The sequence below is a fragment of the Equus quagga genome, chromosome 2, assembly GCF_021613505.1.
Source record: "Equus quagga isolate Etosha38 chromosome 2, UCLA_HA_Equagga_1.0, whole genome shotgun sequence".
Taxonomy (NCBI): Eukaryota; Metazoa; Chordata; class Mammalia; order Perissodactyla; family Equidae; genus Equus; species Equus quagga.
Window position 1 is genome coordinate 30,349,581 of NC_060268.1, and position 21,701 is coordinate 30,371,281.

At 34.4% G+C, this 21,701-nt stretch overlaps 1 protein-coding gene and 1 pseudogene across 1 annotated transcript; both read right to left on the reverse strand.

Annotated features, from left to right (window-relative positions):
* Positions 1-848: 848 nt before the first annotated feature.
* Positions 849-4,444, reverse strand: LOC124235107 (olfactory receptor 4K2-like; annotated as a pseudogene).
* Positions 4,445-7,587: 3,143 nt separating this feature from the next.
* Positions 7,588-8,523, reverse strand: LOC124232328 (olfactory receptor 4F21-like). The gene has a single exon (XM_046649287.1). It carries the CDS (start codon positions 8,521-8,523, stop codon positions 7,588-7,590), a length of 936 nt encoding a protein of 311 aa, XP_046505243.1.
* Positions 8,524-21,701: the final 13,178 nt, after the last annotated feature.

Below are 21,701 nucleotides of genomic sequence, written 5' to 3' on the forward strand. Positions count from 1 at the left end.
TTTTCAATTCAGTTTGTAGGAGGTTTTTAGAGATTAGTGTGGAATTATTGTGTTGCTTTTATTGATAATTTCTCTTGGCTTTATTCTCATCACTCTAAATTTCTTTTGCTTTGAAGCAATATATCCTGCTCCTTCCCCATCCTCGTAGCTCTCCTTTCTTACTCCTTTCATGTAAGCTAACATTATAATCATAAAAATCATTTATTAGTGTGATAAAATAAATAACGTTTTCAGGGATTGCAAATACTTATCCCCGAGTATTTAAGGAAAACATTTCAAGGGGAGACTATGTTTAAATCAATGGTTAACTTGAAAACTTAAACAATAGGTATTACACAGTGAAGTAGAAGGGCAATAGTATTGTGGCTCTTTTTATTTATCTTTTTGTTTGCTAAGTGGATGCAGTTTAGTATCTTTTCTAGCTAAGTTAGAGTTAGGGTTAATAAATCATGTATTTTTGTAAATAAGAACAATGATAACTAACTCAAAGTGATTTTGTAAGTAATACATAAATTAGGTAAGACACAGCATGTTGTTGGGACCTTAGGTAGTGTTCAATAAATGGTCACATTTATTATTGTTTTTGTAATTATTGTTACCATAATTGTTATCATCTGGTAGTCTTTGAGCATATTCAAAGTATATTTACGCAAATTATTGTTCTCTCCAAGGGGTAAGAATATGTGTTAGATTTTTTAATATATTTTAATAACGATTGAACACAAACCAACATCTGGGAATACTTACAATTTACAGATATGTACAGGTCATATTTCCAGTTCAGTTTACAGATCAAAATATGACCCAATTGGGGTGCAAACAGTAGATTTTCTGATTACATGAGAGATCTAAAAATTATCCCTTGAATCCACATGCTGATTTATCAGTCTTTTTTGGCATTCTTAATCTCTTTATTTCTCAGGGTATAAATGGCTGGACTCAAGAGATATGTGATCACTGTGTAAAACACAGCTGAAACTTGTCCACCAAAGTGATGCTGAGTGCCCACAGACAAAGCTGCCAGGGTCCAAAGAAGGGAACCACCACTGCGATGGAAGTACAGATGGAGAGAGTGTTTGATGCCCCATCCTTCGAGTGAAGGCGGACAGTTACTAGGATTTAGGTGTACGAGTTCAGCGAGGGAATGAAGCAATTTGTTGCCAAGACCTCACTGTCAGCATTTATCAATATTCCCAGAGTATGAGTATCCATGAAGGCCAATTTGATCACCAAAGGGATATCACATAAAATGCTGTCCACTATTCTGGGTCCACAGAAGGGCATCTAAAACTCTTCGCCAGTTGACTCATGGCATACACAAAGCCAATGATCCACGATATCAAAACTAGCAGGATGCACTGTTGTCTGTTCACGATGCTGAAGTAATGTAATGGCTTGCAAATGGCCACATAGTGGTCATAATCCATTATCACAAACAACACCATCTCATCCCCTGCAAAGATATGCACACAAAGGTTCTGGTTCATGCAGCCCCCAAAGGAGATGGTCTTATTATCCTTTAGGAAGTCTGTGGTCAGTTTAGGGGTGGTTACTGAGGAAAGGCAGAAGTCAGCAAATGAGAGATTGGCAGAAGTCAATAAATGAGAGATTGGCTAAGAGGAAGTATATTGGGGAATGGAGATGGGAGTCAGTGATAATTAAGGATATGACAAGGGTGTTGCCCACAATAGTCATCAAGTAGAGTATAGAAAATGACAGTAAGAGGAAGGCCTGGAGCTCCCTTGAATGACAAAGGCCATGAGAAATAAACTCAGACACCACAGACTGGTTTGCTTCCTCTATTTATTACAGTATATTCTAATGAGATCCAAATAAAGAGATGAACTAAGAACTTCCAAAAGGAAAGAAGAATTTAATGTTCAGGTACCAGAGAACAGATAAGTTCTACTCATGTGTAAAAATTAAAATATTAGCATTTACTAAGGTCAATATTGAGAGCAAAATGTTCTTGAATTTACAGGAGGGCATAGACTTGTGGCTAAGACAGAGAGCTAAGTGTAGCGGGCAGGTCGAAAACTTTACTCCTCAGAAGTATAGTTCCTATGAGGTTCAAAAATTAATGTTTTGATTAAAAATGTCAGTAGTAATGTATTCCATAAACAATTTCTCTAAGGCTTGAATCTCTGTCTTCTGCTGGGAAAAAGCATAGCTCTAAAATATATTCGGAGGTTCTTTACTTCACCAAGCTCTATCCAGGGCAATCATCTAATGTTACATTTCTGATACAAAATATGCTTTCCAGAAAGAAATCTATTGCTAAGTGGATATGTATGAGCAGACTGAATTGAACCAAAAATTTTTACACACTCTGGGAAAAACTGTTCATCAAATGATTTGAGAGAAGATGTTTATGTTCCAAGAGAGACCCCAGATGCTGACTACACATTTCTAGTATCATACATTTCCCTGCATTTTGAGTCTCCTCATCAGAGGATATTTACACAAAATCATGTATTCCTTGGCCTGAGTAATGCCACATATTAGCCTGCATTGACTGGTCCTTGGTCCTTAATGGAAACAGAGATATCGTTTTTCAAATTAGCTTAAACGACAGACGTGTGAAAGCTACTTTTACTCCTGACTGTCCTTCATGGGAGAAAATATAAATTCGAAGTTCACTTCTACTTAAACCATTCACTTAAATTGCTTGAGTTGACCTCTGTCGAAATATATGCATTTTCCATTTTCTGTAAGCCAGAAAGCCAAGTCCTTTTTTCCTTCTTCCATCCATCCTTCCTTCCTTCTGTCTGAACTTCCTTCCTTCCTTCTTTCTTCCATTCTTTCTTTAGTCTCTCTTCATATCTTTATCTCTCTGTTATTTTGTTACTTTTTTCAGGCTGGAAGTGGAGAGATTATAAATATGACTAACTGGCACTTATTATGTACCAAGTTGATGTTAAGCACTTTAAAAACATCTATCTATTTTGTTAGGTATTCCTTCTATGGGGCTTAAAACATTTTGCATTTCCACCAGCAAGGTGCAAAATTGCCTGATTTTCCACAGAATTGTTAATACGATGCTTTTTCAACAGATGATGAGAAATGGCATCTGAATGTAGTTTTAGATTTTTATTGTGAAATACAGCATTTTCCACCGTATTTTAAAGATTATTTGCCTTTCTTTTTTTTTTTAAAACTGTCTGCTTTCCCCTTTTTTGTACATTGTTTTCTACTGGATTTTACTCTTTTTCATTCTCAGTATTTTGCTCAGAAAGTGTAAAATTTTATTATATTTTTTTAATGAAAACAAACCTATGGATTATGTCCATGTAACAATTGTCTCACAGGAATTCTAATTATTTTACTTTCTTATTATTTTGGTGAAAACGCTTAACATGAACTTCATAACCTATGTAGACACATATACATTATCTATTTTAATAATCACCCTTATCGCTATTTTGCAGATGAAAAAGCTTGATTTTCCGAAATCATAAGCTATAAAGTAACAGAACTGGAATATAAAATGAGTTCTGTCTGAATCCACAGACTCCAATATAACTTCCCTCATATAAACTGCTTCTGGTAGCCATTTGGTTGATTTTGACAAGATAAAATAAAGTAGGATTTCTGAAATAAGATATTTTGTTCGATGAAGAAGTAACCCAGATATAAACAAATGCAAATAGTCAATATCAATGGGAAGTGATGTTCAGGTTTACATTAAGATTAATTCAGTTTCGTTGTTTTTCTTCAAATCGTATGGTACTTTGCCCTATTAATTTTTGACTGAGCCTTTTTCTCCTTTTGCTGCTTTTATCAACTGGTAGGACAAGTAAAATCCGAAAGGAATTAGAAAATATCAGGATAAGTTGGAGGGTCTATGAGACCAAATCTTTCTCAACCTGGGCATCTATCAACTTCTAAGATTGTAGAAAGGCAGTGCGTTTTGTGAGTATGTAAAACGAATAGGAATCCAGAATTCCGAGTGATAATTTGGGAGAAAAAACCCGTAATCTTTCTGGTAAGGACATTAACTAAATAACACATTCAGCACTTTAAGCTCCACAGGTGGATATGGAAAAAATGCTACAGGAAAGGAAAAAAAAAAATAAAAACCTTTATAATACAATAAAATATTACTTTCATTGTACTAATGTTTTCACAATTTATAATTTATTTGTTCATTTTTATTGATATAATTTACACATAGTAATAAAAGCTAAGTGTTCAGTCTGTAGTTATATATATACATTCGGGTAACCATCACACCAAGATACACTACAGTCCCACTTCACATCAAATTCTATTGTGGTGCTTTAGAGTCAATTGCAGTTTTAGGAATAACCCTCTTTTAGGAAATCAGTGATCTCTTTCCTGTCCATGTACTTCTCCTTTTTCCAAGATATGAGGAAAATGATTTCATACAGGATGTTACTTTTTGCGTCTGGCTTTTTTCACGCTGCACTGGAGATTCATCCATTTTGCTGCATATGTTAGTTTTTCCCTTTTATTGGTAAATAGCATTCCATTGTATGGATGCACTACAGATTATTTACCTACTCCCCAGTTTGGACATTAGGGTTGTTTCTGATTTTTAGGGATTAAGAGTAAATCTATATGAACATTCGTGTGCGAGGTAATGTGTTAACTTTTTCATTTCACTTTTGTAGATATCTAAGAGTGGGATTTTTGGATCATAAGATTAATTATACATTTAATAATGTAGGTCATCTTAATAATTCTTTTCAAAAAGAAGAATGAATGGCAAATATCCTCATGAAAAGATGTTTTATAGTGATATTTATCATTAGTGAGGGTACAAGTTGATTAAAAGTTTTCCCTAATTTAGTCTGCACTCACTCTTATAGCGTGCAAAAGTTTTCTGCTTTCAACAGTGCTGGCAGGTGGCAATTTGGGAAAAATGTGATGGGAGTTAGAAAATAGCAGAAATTGGAACTGCCTGATGTCCTCTAGTGAAGTCAAAAGAACCAATTGAACATTTCATAAAGCATGCCTATTCAATACTGGACACCTCAGATGAAAGATATCCTGAGTGCTATGGATGATACCAAAGCCCAGGCCTGCTTTCTCCTCTTTCTGTAAAAAGAGTGACTATAAAAGTGTCACTAATATTTTATGTTGATTTACAAGTGAGTGAGCATTAATACTATAAAATTAATTCATATTAATAGTCAGATAAGGAATATTTTTGTAGTTAATTTTAAAAAGCACAAAATATTTACGTCTAGAGAAATAGATCTTTAGATTGCAAGAGTTTATATTTTTATCTTCAAATATTGAAGACAGAACTCTCTTTAGAGACTGGGTAAAAATGTGTGGATATCAAAAAGAAAAATCAGGGAAGGAGAATATTCCTGTATATATTTCACATGCCAGGAGCTTCCATTCACATTGTCTGACCTAATCTTCATAAACAACTCCATTAAACAGATTTTATGTTGAGAAGTTTTATCTCAGTGTACGTTGCAAGAAGTCACAGAGCTGGGAAGCAGCATGACTGCGGTGCACAACCAAGGTCGTCTCACTTCTAATCTATGGTACCATTCTGATACTATGAGGTTGTAAAAGATTAATTCTATTTCAATGGAAAATAACTGATTTTTACAGCATCCTGGAGGAGCCGTCCATATGGTTCATTCAATTTCTTCCTGACACACACTGTTAGAAAACAATGTCATTAGCAACCAATTTTCTGTTTAGAAATTTCTGCTATTAATATTATATATCTCTGCTCAGGACCATCTTGTGCTATCAGAGAATTGTGGATCATGAAGTGAGAACAGTCCTTCCTGAATCTCAATTTCAAGGGAGCTGGAAGACTGTAGAAAAATCCTTCCTTTTGGGGTAGGAAGGTCCTTTGCTCTAGAGAATCCAGAGGTTTCAAGATTAGCTGAGAAGAAATCCTAGATGTTTTTGTAACTTTTCAAAACTTCCAGAAAACCTCAGTTGGTTATATGGAAAGTTGATACTGAAATACCAAGAATTTTGGTTTAAATGTGAGGGGGAAGAGGATTAAGCGAGAAGCTATAAACTATTACAGAGTATAAGAAATGTCACATTTTAGAAATATCATCATCAGTGATCAGATTCTTCTTTGTGGATAAAACTGGTTCCAAATTCTAACCGGAACCTGAAATACAGTTAGAATGCAATCAAACAATACACTGTCTGTTTGGACAGGTGTTTATGGGATAGTGTTATCCTCAGCGTGGAATGTATTTACTATGGAGTGTAGCTTCTGGGGAGGGAAATTTTAGAGCTCCATATTGTGGGTAGAGCAAGATTATCCATGCTGTGTTCCTTGGGACTTCTTAGTTTCTGAATTTCCCCAAATTGAGTGCATCGTCTGAGGGTTTGCCTATTCTTAAAATAAAGCCAAAGAGACAAAGTGAATTCAATTAAAACAGCTCTAGAGATGGAAGCAAAGTAGAATTTTAGAATGTCTTTTGGTTCACTTGAGGGTTTTTTGTAGGTGTAAGAAATTCCTTACTTTATTTTGTCCTATAGCTATAGTTTTGTGTTTTTTTTTTTAACTGGAATTAAGATGTCAGTTCTGTCCCAGAGGAAGTCAGATGAGTTGTGTCAGTGGCAGATGATGGTCAGCTGTGGAAACTGATCCCATTGGCTGTTCACTGACTTGCAGAACCATGCCCATTGCTGAACGGCCCACCTTGAACAGCTGGGTTTATGGGACTTGTTGAAAGCAGAGAAATATTTTATACCACAGAATTCTCTGTGTTCGCTTATCAATCATTGTGTCCATTGGAGTAAAAAGTTTAGTTAGCACTTCTCTAGGTAACAAAGAAATATTGGAGACTGTTTTTAAGTTTAATTTTCTTGGAGATAGTTCTTTATTGTCAGCACCAGAAAGTCTGTCTCACTGTTTATCACTGACTTCCAAACAAGGATGCACAATATTTGCTGTGGGAAAGGCTGCATGCCAAGGAGTTAAAGCATCCTCCAAAAATGAAGGAATACTCCAAACACTTGTCTTCCTGTTGAGACGATTCTAAGTCACAGAATCCATAGAGTCTCCCAGAGGACCACAGTAGGCTTGCGCTGCAGTTATGTTTACAAACATAAGCACCCTTTCCTTCTCGGTATTACTTCTCATTCCCTTACTGATGCTTCAAAACAAAGTTTCCAAATAAACTATGTGCAATCAAATTTTGTCTTCGGGTCTTCTGAGGGGATGGAATATAAGTAATTACGTAGAGACACTAGTTCTACGTATGTGCCATTTGATGTGATGATTCCTCACATTCACCAAAGTAAGTTTGCAGTTTATTTGCAAACCTTAGGAGAAGCAAAAGTGATTTTATTAACCTGTCTGCTTGTCAAAATGTCACAATTTCTATCATGAAATTTTATTTAGTAGATATTGCTTCTGTCTGCTAAAATCATAAATAAAATAATAAGCTTACATGGTATATTCACCTTTCCCATGGTAGCAAAGGTAATGAGTAAATGCTCTAAAGAAGCAGTAGAATTTTGTTCAATGAGGTAGATGATACATCCCGTTCAATCTAAGTGTTAGATGCCTAGGTGGAGATGTTCAAAACAATGACGAATGTAGATTTAGAGTTCGGAATTCAGATGGAGTCAGCAAAATCTGACATAATGTCCCCGTTTACCCAATCGTTTGATGGCTATCTTTATGTCTTTGTTCCTTAATGTATAGATTATGGGATTTAAAACAGGGGTGATAGCAAAGTCAGCAATGAACAGGTATTTATCAATTGATGATGTGGGGAAAGGCCATACGTAGAGAAACATGCACGGACCAAAAAAAAGAACCACCACTGTGATGTGAGCTGACAAAGTGACAAATGCCTTGGATAAGTCTCCTGAAGAACGTTTCCAGACAGTGACCAAAATGAAGATATAGGAAAGGATTAGCAGGAAGAAAGTGCCCATGCTCATAAAGCCACTGTTGGCCGCAACAATAAACTCAAACTTTGCTCCATCTGTGCATGCAAGTTTTATGATCCTAGGAAAGTCACAATAAAAGCTGTCTATTTTATTAGGTCCACAAAATGGCAAATTTATAATGAAAGCAAACTGAGACATAGCATGGATCACTCCAGTTACCCAGCCAGTGATAACAAATGAAGCACATATTTTACGGTTCATGATGTTCAAGTAGTGAAGAGGCTTACAGATTGCCGTGTACCTGTCAAACGCCATGGCTATGAGTAACACCATCTCCACTCCTCCCATGATGTGAATAAAGCATATCTGTGTCATACAACCTTGGAAAGAAATGATCTTGTATTCATTTAGAAGGTCTGTAATCATCTTGGGGACTGTGGTAGAAGCAACTCCCACATCAATGAAGGACAGGTTGGCCAGCAGGAAGTACATAGGAGAATGTAAGTGAGAATCAAAAATTACCAAAAATGAAATGAAGACATTTCCTAGGATAATCCCCAGATAGATCAAAGAGAATATCAACATGAGAAAAACTTTAGTTTCCCAAGAACTAGAGAGTCCCAGCAACACAAACTCAGAAACCACGGAATCATTTATTCCATCCATAGTCTTGAGCAGAAAAGCTGATTTTCAAATCACCTGAGGAATGAAAATGGTGAAAAGTTAGAATCAGCGGTAAGAAAGTAGATTCCCTATTTATCCTTCTAGTTTGTTCTTTCAGTTACACATCTTTGTATTAGAAATCATTTAATTGTTTAAGAACAAAAATAAAGAATATGGAAACATTATGATCATCAGGAAAATGATTACATAAAAAGAGAAAAACCTCAGGAATATTTTAGATGGAGGTAAATGGGATTACTTTTCTTCTTATTCTATTTTTAGACCTTTTTGTTTTGTTTTGCCCTTTCAAGGATTTATACATCTTTTTCCTGACCACTTACTTAAGTGTTCTCAAATCTGACTACTCTCAGACATTTCTGTCACTCTCACAGTAATGTTCTGACACTAACTTACAAATTCTCCTTAGCTGAATTTCTTATTTCACTGGTCAAATAGAGATCTTCAACCCAAAGTCATTAAATGCATTTCACCTTATATGTGTGTTTTGCTTTTGTTTTGTTTGTACGATTTACCATGGAAGTCAGGTGCTCAGATTCTGATATTTCATAAGGTTTGACTCATGGCACATTATCATAGTGCACATATAGACCTCTATATTCAATAAAAATTTGGGATACAAGACTGTTAGTAAGTAAAATATATTAAGCAATTATAATATTAATATAACAATATAATAAATATATAATGTTAACAGATGATATTTATTGATGCATCTTCCATTCAAAGCTTTCTATCAAGCACATTATCTCATTTAAGCCTCACAGATTCCATATAGAAATACTATTTTATTAGACTCATTTTACTAATGAAGAAACTGAGTCCTTGAGTGATTAAGTGTCAGAGCCAGGACTTTTATCCAGAGCTATAGGACACCATAATCCATGCTCCTAATCATGGCGGTATGTTCTTTAAGACAAGCACCTTCAAGTACACCCTGGATCTTCCCCAACGATCCATCAATTAAATTTTCTTCAAATTTTTTTTGCTTCTTTTTACTTATTAACATAGTTAACTTCTTTAAAAAAAAAAACAAATCTCTGAATCGTGTCCCCTTCTAATTTTCCTTTCTCTCCCTAACTCTTCATTGGCAATCCTGTTTTTGTTCAGCAATAAGACAAAACAATTGAGTTTCCAAGATACCAAGTGCATAGAAAGAAAACCTGGATTCTAACTATTTCATGCAAGAATTAATTTTCAGTCATCATTTACCTTGATCACCCTGCAGTGTATGATACTCTTTATCATGCCTTTGTTTCTGTAACTTCCTCTGCCCTTGGCTTCTTGGCTTTCATAAAGCTAATATTCTTTCTACTTCTTGCCAACAGAAATTCCATTTGTTCAGTTGTGGGATGAAAGCTCTAAATTTTAGAAGAGAGTAGCCCTATCCCAAACTGAGAGCATGATATATGATTTTTCTAAACCAGTTATTATAGTCCCATTCTCCTTGGCCATGAATTAGTCTAAGATGGAACATATGACCTAGAACTGTTCAATGAGATATAAACCAATGTTGTGTCTGGACGGTTTTCTTTCCCGAATGAAAAGTCAAAGCTTCATGTTAGCGAAGGTTCTTTTAATGGTGCACTTTTTCCTGCATTTAATGCTAAAGATATGACTAAAGGTGCAGCAACCACAAAAATGTAAAGCCCCTATAATACAATGCAGTTGAGTTACTTAGCCAAAGTGAGCAACAGACTCCATTCAGATTTATTCTTTAATGTGAGAAAAATAAACTCTAACTTGGTTGATCCATTATAAACCAGGTTTTCTGTAATTGGTTGAATGCAGTCAGACCATTTCTATGATAGGCCTCTGTTAATTATTCCATGTTTCTGATTTCTCTGTACCTTTCAGTAACACAATGATCATTTTTTGTCTGTTCATCCTTAATTTTTGGTGTGACTTAAAGTTCTGCACTATTTGTTTTTTGTTCAAGTTACTCATTTTTGCTAGTACCTACATATTAAATTCTGAATATGTAGCTTTGTCCCTGGACTCCAGAGTAATATATCCAAAGCTGTATGTGGTGTACACAAAGGGATGTCCCACCCTCACCTTCAAGTTCACATGTCAAAACTGAATTCATAATATTTTAATCTACTCCAATGCCTTAATAAACATCATTAGCATTCTCCTAGGTGCCCAGTGTAGACACCTGTGTGACTTTCTTCTCTGTCCTTTAACTTCCATCTCCAGTTGCATAATTTTTATTCAAATATTTCTCCATTCAGTTCCTTCCTCATTTTCATTGTAATTTTGTCGTTTGCTTTAAGTCTATATATATTTTCCCATCTTGACCACTGAAAAGGATACTGAATATCTCTCTGTACCATTCTTCCCAAGTGTAGTCTGTTCTATAGTCTGTCTTTAGATCTATCTATCTAGAGATCAAATATGATCATGTGACTTTCCTATCTAAAGCTTTTGACGCGTCTACCAAGAGAAAATTCTTGATCCCACAGCATATCACATAAAAACCTGAGAAGAGATGAGCAATATCTGACTCAGATGTTATTTCCATAAAAATTTTAGGGAACACATATACTAAATAGTCACTGAATAAATTTAAAAATTGACCCTTTATAAAAACTCTTAGTAAAATAAGAAGAAATAAGAAATATTTTAATATGATAATGCAATGGAATTTTAGAACCAAAAGTCAACATCTGATTATAGATGAAATATCAAAGCCAAAAACATAAAGAAAGAAGCCTGCAAGACTATATTTCCATCATGTACTGTAGGCAAGGAGTTAAATCAAGTAATACTATTGAAAGGAAGGTATCAAAACTACAATAATCCACAAATCATACAATTTACATCTCCAAAACTTAAGACAATTAAGTGGAAAATATTAAATCTAGTAAGATTATTTTAATAAGTATGGTAAAATTAGTAATAAACCTGTTAAAATATGTTAAAAAGGGATGGCATGTATAAATGAAACAAATGTGCAATATATGCATTAGATTGAAAAAACAAACTTTCCCGAAATATTTGAAACTTCGATTGAAATGGAAGATGAAATGATGATGAGCGAAAAACAGAAGATTCACAGTTATAAAATCATTAATTCTTACTTAACTATTTTGAGCAATAACTGCAGTGCTCATTAAAAGTCCAGTGGAAATCTTTTGGAACATTACAAAGTGATCTAAAAGACCATTTCAAGGCCCAGGGAAATTTTGAAAAGAAATAAAATGGGAATTATGGGACAAAAAAGAATGCTGTCTATAAAAGATATTTTTTCTATAAAAGAATATATCATAAACCTATTCTAATTAAACTGATCAATTTCAGTAAAGTTGAACAGATAAATGTAACAAAAACATTAAAAATGGGATAAAATTAGAGAATTTAATATATGATAAAAATGACATTACAGTTATGAAGGATATTTATTTATTTACATAAACATAATATTTAATGATTTTCTAATTTAAAAAATATATCAAAATTAATTCAGGGAATAGAAATACTATGTAAGAGTCACTTCCAATACACAGGGTGATGCTGTCTTTAAGGGCACAGACACAAGGGTCAACCTGTTTGCATCCCTATACCCTCAGTTTACTGGCTGTGTGTTCTAGGTGAGTTACTGAACTGCCCGGTAATTCAGTTTCATTTGTTCAAGACAGATTATAAGAGTTACTACCTCATATGATTGTTTTGAGGACTAAATGAGTTGAATCAAGAAAACATCATAAAATTCTGGGACATACAGTAAGTGCTAAATAAGTGTTATCTGTTATAGCATACAGCAAGTGCTAAATAATTTTGATGGTTTTCAGGAAACCACAGGAACAGTGTTTGAATTCTTCTGGCAAAAATAAAGCTAACATGCTTTTTCATATTGTGTCAGTAGGAATAGAATGGCCAAGACATAGACATTACTTATTGTTTTTGTGATCATAGTGTTCACAAAAAAATGGGGTTGAAAAATTCAAGACACGTCACATGGTGCTTTAACAAAAATACTAGAATTTTGAAGAATATTTTATATTTATCTTGTAGTACAATTTTAATTATGATAATAAAACCAGAATGATATAAGCAACATGAGTGAATCACTCAGATAAAGCAAGTTAAAGGAAAAAGGGAGACAGAAAGAGAAATAAATCGTAGGGAGCAAAATAAGGGAGATAATAAGAAAACAGAAGCTGGAGGATTGAAGAGTGGGTTCACCTTCTTGCACAGGCTCAGAATGCACCCTCCGAAGCTTCAAGGGATTGAGAAACACAGAGATTAATTCCTTATTAGATTCATCATCATTTCTCAAGACAAATAGTTATAAATAGTTCTTACCGTTAGGGATGAAACCAATCAGTAGGGCTGGAATTAATGACCAATATCTGCTCCAAACTGTCACTGGCCTTTGCCTGTCATGGGCAAGAAGTATTTCTTTCTTGAGACTGTCTTATATGACAGACAAATGAAACTCCTTTGACTCCTGACTGCCCTTGATGAGAGAAAATGTAAACTCTAAGTTCACTTGTTCTCAAACCATTCATCTATATTATTTATATTGATTTCTGTAGAAATAATTTTTTTTCACTAAAAGCCAGAAAGTTAAGGCCTCCCTTCCTCCCTACTTTTCTTCCTCCTTTCTCTCATTCTTTCCTCCTCAGTTTCTCTTAATCTCTCCATGTCTCTATTTTCCTTTACCTTTTTCAGGCTAGAAACTGGATGATTAAAAAGTTGCCTAACTAGCACTTATTACGTAACAATTGCTGTGCTAAGTACTTTACGGATGCTATCTAGTTCAATAATCACAACGCTTATTGCCATTTTATACATGCAAAAGCTTGATTTTTCCAAGTCATAAGATGGAAAGTAACAGAACTAGAATATAAACTGAAGTCTGTCTGACTCTCAAGCCTCCAATATACTTCCCTACTACAGATCGCTTCTGATTTTGACAAGACTAAGAAAATAAAAAAGATTTCTAAAGTAGACATTTTGTTCCATGAAGAGGTAATTCAGACACAAGCAAATATAAAGCCAATAACATAGGAAAAGATGTTCATATTTATATTAAAATCATTTTAACTTCATTGCTTTTCTTCATTGGTTTGCACTTAGGCCTGTTAATGTTAATGACTGAAGTTTTCTGCGTTTACTATTTTGATCAAATGGTAGAACAAGTAAAATCCAAAAACAATTAGAAAATATCAGGTTAATTTGAATAGTCTCTGAAAACCAATCTTCCCCAACCTAGGCATCTGGAAAAGTCTAAGACTGTAGAAAGGCAGTGCTTTTTTGTTAGTATGTGAAACTACTGTTAGGAATCAGAAATCCCAGGATTAGTTAGGAGAAAACCCGTAAACTTCTCATAAGCACATTAACTAAATAACACATTCAGAACTCTAAGCTCCAAAAGTGATATTAAAAAAAGCTGCAGGAAAAAACAAATATTTCCATCTTAAAGTAGGGAGAAGGCATTGAAGGTGAAAGCTCAAAAATCAGTTATCTGGGATATATTTACTCTATAGAGATCACCTCTGAAACCGGATCCTTCTTCAATGACTGAGAGGGCTTACTCTCCATTCTACCGAAGTCTGAAATGAAGTCCAATAAATTTTCTGCCATGACCAGCATTGGAGGGAGTGCATTCTCCTCAGTGTGGTAAATATATACTGTAAGGAGTAGCCTCTGGGCTTGGAAACTTTCCATCTCTGTGTTGTAAATAGAGCCAAGTGTTTGGAAAGACTTTCCTTGCCATGTTCCTTGGGGATCCTTAGCTTTCTCCTTTTCCTGAATTGAGTGCATCATGCACCCGTTTCTAAGTAATGTCAGTTAAATACAACTAAAAAGGTTATTATATGTAAGAAAATGACGTTTATAACACGTGTCCATTCTGCTTGGCAGGGGGATGTAACTTTCATCCTTTTGCTCTGTATCCACCATGTCATAAAGTGAACTAAGAAGTCAGTTCGAGTCCCAGCAGAAGTTAGATGTGTTATGTAGATGGGCCTGTGACAGCCAGCTTATCATTGGCATGTTGCAACTGTGTTCACGACGGAAGGATCTATTTGAAACTCTGTTTCCTGGGATTTCAGAGGAATTAGGTCTCGATATGTTCAGTGCTTCCTCGAGCAGGGCCCTGAAAATTAGTAGTTTGAATATAAACAGTATTATAAGCATTTCTCTTCGTGACAGGAGATAATGGAAGGGTTCTACTTAATTTCCTACTTTATAAAAGAAATATTATTTGGATAGAGTCGAATTTAATAAAATTCAAGCAATTCATTAACTGTGTTTGGAGAAAATATTGAAGGCCTCCTTCATTGTCCTCTGCTAATGTTATCCAGTCTTAGAGGTAACAACCATCAATCCTGTAGCACATCCTTCCATTGCTATTCCTATTACTAGTGGAAACTGTACCTATCAACAAGTAGAAATTTTTATTTCTTTCCTTATCTTTCTTTTTAAATTTTTTGTATTTATTTATTTTATTGACATATAATTGACATATAACTTTATATGAGTTTCAGGTGTACAACATAATAATTTGATAGTTATATACACTGAAAAATATTCGCCACAATAAATCTAGTTACCAGCTGTCACCATCCAGAGTTCAAACTTTTTGTCTTGTGATGAAAACTTTTTAAGATTTATTCTCTTGGCAATTTTCTAATGTGCAATACAATGTTATTGACTATAGTCACCATGCTTTACATTACATGCCCATGAAGTTTGTACCTCTTTATCCCCTTCACCAATTTCTCCCACTCCTTGTCCTCTCTCCCCTCTGGAAACCACAAATCTTTTCTTCGTATTTATGAGTTGTTTTTCTTTGTTCATTTGTTTTGTCTTTTAGATTCCACATATAGGTGAAATCATTCAGTATTCATCTTTCTCTTCCTCACTTATTTCAGTTAGGATAACGTCCTCAAGGTCCATCCATGTCATTTCAAATGGCAAGATTCCATTCTTTTTTATTGCTGAGTAATATTTCATTGCATACAGATACTACATCTTTATCCATTCATCTGTCAATGGACACTTAGGCTATTTCTACATCTTAGCCATTGTAAATAATGCTGCAAGAACATAGAAGTGCGTATATCTTGTTGAATTAGTATTTTTAATTTCTTTGCATAATTACCCAAAAGCGGCTTACTGGATCATATGGTAGTTCTATTTTTAATGTTTTGAGTAAACTCCGTACTGTTTTCTATAGTGGCTGCATCTATTTTGATTCACACAAACAGTGCTCAAAGGTGCCCTTTTCTTCATATCCTTGCCAGTACCTGTAATTCCTTGTCTTTTTGATAATAGCCATTCTGAAGGTGTGAGGTGATATCTCATCGTAGTTTTGATCTGCGTTTCCCTGATGACTAGTGATGTTGAGCATCTTTTCATGTGCTTGTTGGCCATGTATATGTCTTTGGAAAAATCTCTGTTTGGATCCTCTGTTCATTTTTTAATCAGGTTGCTTGTTGTTTTGTTTTGAGTTGTATGAGTTCTTCATATGTTTTGGATATTAACCCCTTATCAGATATATGATTTTCTGATATCTTCATTAGTCAGTAGATTGTCTTTTAATTTCGTTGATGGTTTCCCTCACTGTGCAGAAGACTTTTAGTTTGATGTAGTCTCATTTGTTTACTTTTGCTTTTATTGTCCAGCCGTTGGAGTCAGATCTTAAACTTCCTCACCAAAAGTGATGTCGAGGAGCTTGCTGCCTATGTTTTCTCTTAGCAGTTTTATGGTTTCAGTTCTTACATTCAAGCCTTTAGTCCATTTTGAGTTAATTTTCATGTATGATGTAAGATAATAGTCCACTTTTATTTTTTTGTATGTGGTGGTCCGGGTTTCCTAACACCATTTGTTGAGGGGATTGTCCTTTCCTCATTGTGTACTGTATATGTGTATGTGAGATACTACAGGGAGAAGAAAAGGAGAACAGAGCAGAAGAAATATTTGCAATAATAATGACTGAGAACTGTCAAAAAATAATGAAAGAACCCATATCCAGGGAGCCCAGAGAAGACCAAGAATGATACATACAAAACAAAACCCTACAGGTAGACATATGAAATACAACCAGCAAGGGGGCCAGCCAAGTGGTTAAGTTTGCATACTCCACTTCGGCAGCCTGAGGTTCACCAATTCAGATCCCAGTCTTGAACCTATGCATCACTTATCAAGCCATGCTGTGGCAGGCATTCCACATATAGAGTAGAGGAAGATGGGCATGGATGTTAGCTCAGGGCCAATCTTCCTCAGCAAAAAGAGAGAGAAGGATTGGCAGCAGATATTAGCTCAGAGCTAATCTTTTTCAAAAAAAAACCCAAAACAATGAGGAAATCAAAAGACAAAAGGAAAATCTTGAAAGAAACCAATGGTGAGGGGAGAATATCTTACCAATAGAGGAACTTGATAAAAATTACAGTGGGCTTCTTGTTAGAGACCATGCAAGCAAGAGGAGTGGAATAAAATATTGAATGGATTGAAAGGAAAAAAAAATTGATCTAGAATTCCATATGTAGTGAAATTTTCCTCCAAAGGTGAAGGAGAAATAACAAGTTCACAGACATATAATGGAGGAATCCATAGCCAGCAAAGCTACCCTGCAATAAATGTTAAAAAAAAAAAAATCATCAGGCAGCAAGAAAATAAGACAAGGCAGAAATTTGGATCTACGTAAAGAAATGAAGGGTGCTGGAGAAGAAATAAATGATAGAATAAAATGTTTTTCATTATTCTTCATTGATTTAAAAGGTAACTCCCTGTTTAAAGCACTAATAGTAATAATGTATTGGATGGTTAAACATATCAATAAACAAATAAATGATAATAATGTCACAAAGGGACAGAAGGGAGGAATTGAGAATTCTCTGTTATAAGGTACCTGTACTGCATGTGAAGCAGTACAGTGTTATTTGAAATTGAATTTAGATTAATTAAAAATGTATATTTCTAACTCTAAGGAAACTACTAAAAACCTTTCAAGAAGTGTAATCGATATGATAAGTGAAGAGATAAAATAAGATCAATACTAAAAAGAAAATATTCTCTACAACTTTTAGTCAAGTAAAATATAATTTCAAATTTTAAGTAATCTGGATATGATAATAATGATAATAATAGTCACCAGAAACTGTAGATTGTAGCTAAAACATTGCTCAGACAAAATTTTATACCTCTTATAAACTTTTAACATAACCAAATAAGAATGAACAAATTATTATAATTGTTTTTAACTTTAGAATTTATATGATGAATAATATAGTAAATCCAATCAAAGTGGCAGAAAATAGTATACAGAAAGGAAATATTAAGTAATTAGAAATCAGATTTGTATTAGAATCAAATAATTCCAAGATAATTTCTTTGAGGCAAGTATGGTAAGTGAAATATTTAGCTAATATTTTTAAAATGCCAGCTAATATTTTTAAGTAAAGAAATCACAATTTCACTGTATTTTAATTGAGGATGAACAAATCACCACAAGCACAGAGGTTCATGATCTGATAAAGAAGTCATGGTATATATATGTAAATATATATATATATATATATATATATATATATATATATACATACAATGGAATACTACTCAGCCATAAAAAGACAAAATTATCCCATTCACAACAACATGGATTGGCCTTGAGGGTATTACGTTAAGCAAAATAAGCCAGACAGAGAAAGACAAACATGATATGCTTTCACTCATATGTGGAAGCTAAATAAATGGAGAAAGAGAACAGCTTAGTGGTTACCAGGGGAAGGGGGTACGGGGTGGGCAGAAAGGGTTAAGGGGTGCATCTGTATGGTGACTGACAAATAATAATGTACAACCGAAATTTCACAATGTTGAAAACTATCATAACCTCAATTAAAAAAAAAGAATTTTATATTTGTTTTAAAAAATGAACTTCAAATACAAAATAAAATTGATCAGTTTTAATGAAAATATTACCAAAATTTACTCTAGAAATTATTTTTAAAATATTAAACTGAGAGGACCAGCTCCATAGCATAGTGAGTAAGTCTAGAGCACTCCGCCATGGCAGTCCGGGTTGATGGGTTCATATCCCAGCCCTGGACATACACCACGTGTCAGCCATGCTGTGGCAGTGATCCACATACAAAAATAGAGGAAGATGGGCATAGATGTTAGCTCAGGGCTAATCTTCCTAAAGCAAAAAAAGAGGAATATTGACAACAGATGTTAGAGCAGAGCAAATCTCTCTCACAGGGAAAAAAAAAAGAATTAAACAGACCAATTAGCCAATAAAAAAAAAAATATTAACAAGCCAATTCTCAAATAAGCACAGCTCCTCTGCCAATTCAAGACAGTCCTGAAGTGTATGAACCACCCATCCAAGTGAAGCAGTGGTTCTTTGATCTGGGGACAGAAAAATACTTGAGGTCCTTGTAGGAAGACATGTGTAACTTTATTTCTGTCTTCCTTGATAATTCACGTTCCTGTCTTTCAAAGTTTGCAGCTAGATTATTAGCAATCTTGCACTTATGCCTTCTACCTCTATTTCTGCATAGCTACTTAGAATGCAGTTTGCTTGAGTTTTAATCTTTCCTCTGTAGTGTTTACATTTAAAAATTGTTTATACCTTTAGCACAGATCCACTCTAACTTGGAGGCCCATTCAAAGACTCAGTATTTCACATCACATTTTGTAGGAATTTTAGAGATCAATGTTTCACTTCCCTGGTTCCCAAACTGGCAAGGTTTAGCTCTTAGAAAATTTTCTGGAAATAAATTCCACAGTATATATAGTGTGATTCCTTTTGTACTTAAAGAGGAATATACTATATATGCACAGAAGACTTTTCAAAACATGCAAAAGAAAATATTTAACAGCGATTACTTTTGGGAAGCTGAGAAAGGAAAGAGGAATTTAACCCTCTTTCATACTTCTTGATCTTCTTTTACCATATATGTGTTAATATTGAACAAACTAGATAGATATATAAAATATTTTAAAGTAACCTATTTACATCTTAACTTGGGATTCTGCACATCTTAATGTAAAGAAGCCACTTTTATAATAAAAATTTCAGTCATCTTTTCAGTTCAATATGCAATAGATTTTTGAGCAGCCAAAATTGTCAGGGCCTCAACTCCTAAAAGCACAGGTTTTGCCTCCATGGATGATAGTCTCCTAAAGTCACATATGAGATCTTAAGATTCAAAAACATTTTGTTCTAGTTGACAAGCAGAAAGTATTCAATAAACATTAATGAGTAAAAGAATGAACACGTGTTGCCCACTCCCACATTGATCATGCTTGGTAGTAATCATCCCTGTGACATTTCTCGCTCTGAAAGGCACAGGCCTGCATGGAGTCCCATGTTTAGGGCTGCTTCCACAATCCAATACCAACTGATTCACTCAGTCAAAATATCTGTTTAATATCATGGAAATCAAATAATCAGTTTATTGACTAGATTTTCCACTTCTTTTTCTCGTGAGATTGAATGGGTGAATCAGAAATCTGTTCTAATTCATTTAATCTGGCAATTAAAGTATATTTAAATCAGTGACTGTTGAAATGTGTTTTTTAGCTCAATAATAATGGATAATGAATAAATTATTTTACTTTCCAACTGCTGTTTTACCATTTAATGTGTAGTCCAAATTACCTCCAAAGAAGTTATAGTAATGACTCATAAACTATTCTGTATGAAAATACTTAAGAAATTATCGAACATAAACATACGCTCTGGCAATTCTCTTAGAAGATTATTGAGTTTGCTTTCATTCTTCCAGAGATAGAAAGCTCACTCTCTAACTATAACAGTTTCTTGAAAGCTGATATATGCGCGCTCTGTTCTTTCACTCACCACAATTTAATTACGATTAATTTTTTTAGACAGATCACACTCATCTTTGAGGGACTAATTTCTATTATTAATTAATTAATTAACTAATGGCCCTTTACTTTGGATAAGCATGATTTAAAAATCATACAACTTTATATCCTCTTTGTACCCTGAGATTTTTAAGCAACTAGCTCACAAAATTTCCCAGCTACATTTAAGCTCCCCAGATTAGGCTTCATGAAGAACCGGGCATAATATTTAGTAAACAGGAAATGATTGATGGTAATTTCATTAACAACAATTAAGTTTGCATATTTATTTCAAATGAAACCATGTGTTTAAAAGGAATTTTTATCATAGCTTGGAATGTCTGTGATTAAGGTGTGTGAGACTGAATTTTGTATTTCTTTGGTTTTCTTTTCTGAGCAGCACTCCAAGCATTTAGTATGTCTGACATTTGGACAGAATCCCAGGATTATATGAGTTCTCGCCTCTGTCCTGCTACCAACCTTAAGTGAATCATATCTGTGAGCTCTCATTTTTCATCTATTAAGTCAAAAGAATATTGCTTGTTTATCTCACAACCTTGCTGTAAATGTGGCATGAGATATCTGTCATATTGATTATTAAATTGAAAAGCTACATAAACCTGTGAACCTCTGTTAATGTGCTACAACAATGACATAAAAGACAGACAGTGCACTATAGTGGTTAATTACGTTTTCTCTGCTATCAGACAAATCTGGATCTGAGTCTTGGCTCCACAATCAGTAGGGCGACATCGGTCGAGTTACTTATTTTACCTGAGACTTAACTTCATTAAAATGGGAACACAGGTGCAGAGTTTCTCACTGAAGTTTTTTTATTGAGAATATGCTTCACAACAGGATTTTAAGCTATGCTTATTCAATGTGGTAATAGCTCTTCCCTGTTCACCAATATTCGTTTAGGAGGTAACTTTACTGCCTAGAAATATTGATTCTCCTTTACAGAATCCCTCAGGTGTAGTTGGTTGCATAAATATTTCTTTGTTTTCCTTTAATTTAATTTAACTGTGTACCAAACTTCTAATATTCTGTTTTTCTTCAGGCCATAGGGATTCCAAGGCAGAATTCCCGAGATGAATGGACCGAAGACTATTAGGTCACGAAAGTATCAAGTAGTCACTGAGAGCTGATGTTTGTGCTGGAGCAGCTCTAACTTACCATAGCTATGTCCCACGAATAACCACAGAGCATCAAAATGGAGAGATTTTAAAACAATACAGGCATTATTTGAAGATTGCTTTCTGAGATCTGTTTTTTTCTTCATTTTTTTCTTCAGGTAGGTGCACAAGATAAAATTAAAGTTGATAGTTTGCTGAAAT

Coding starts and splice junctions, on each gene's coding strand:
- LOC124232328 (XM_046649287.1), bottom strand. CDS start 8,523: ATGGATGGAATAAATGATTCCGTGGTTTCTGAGTTTGTGTTGCTGGGA.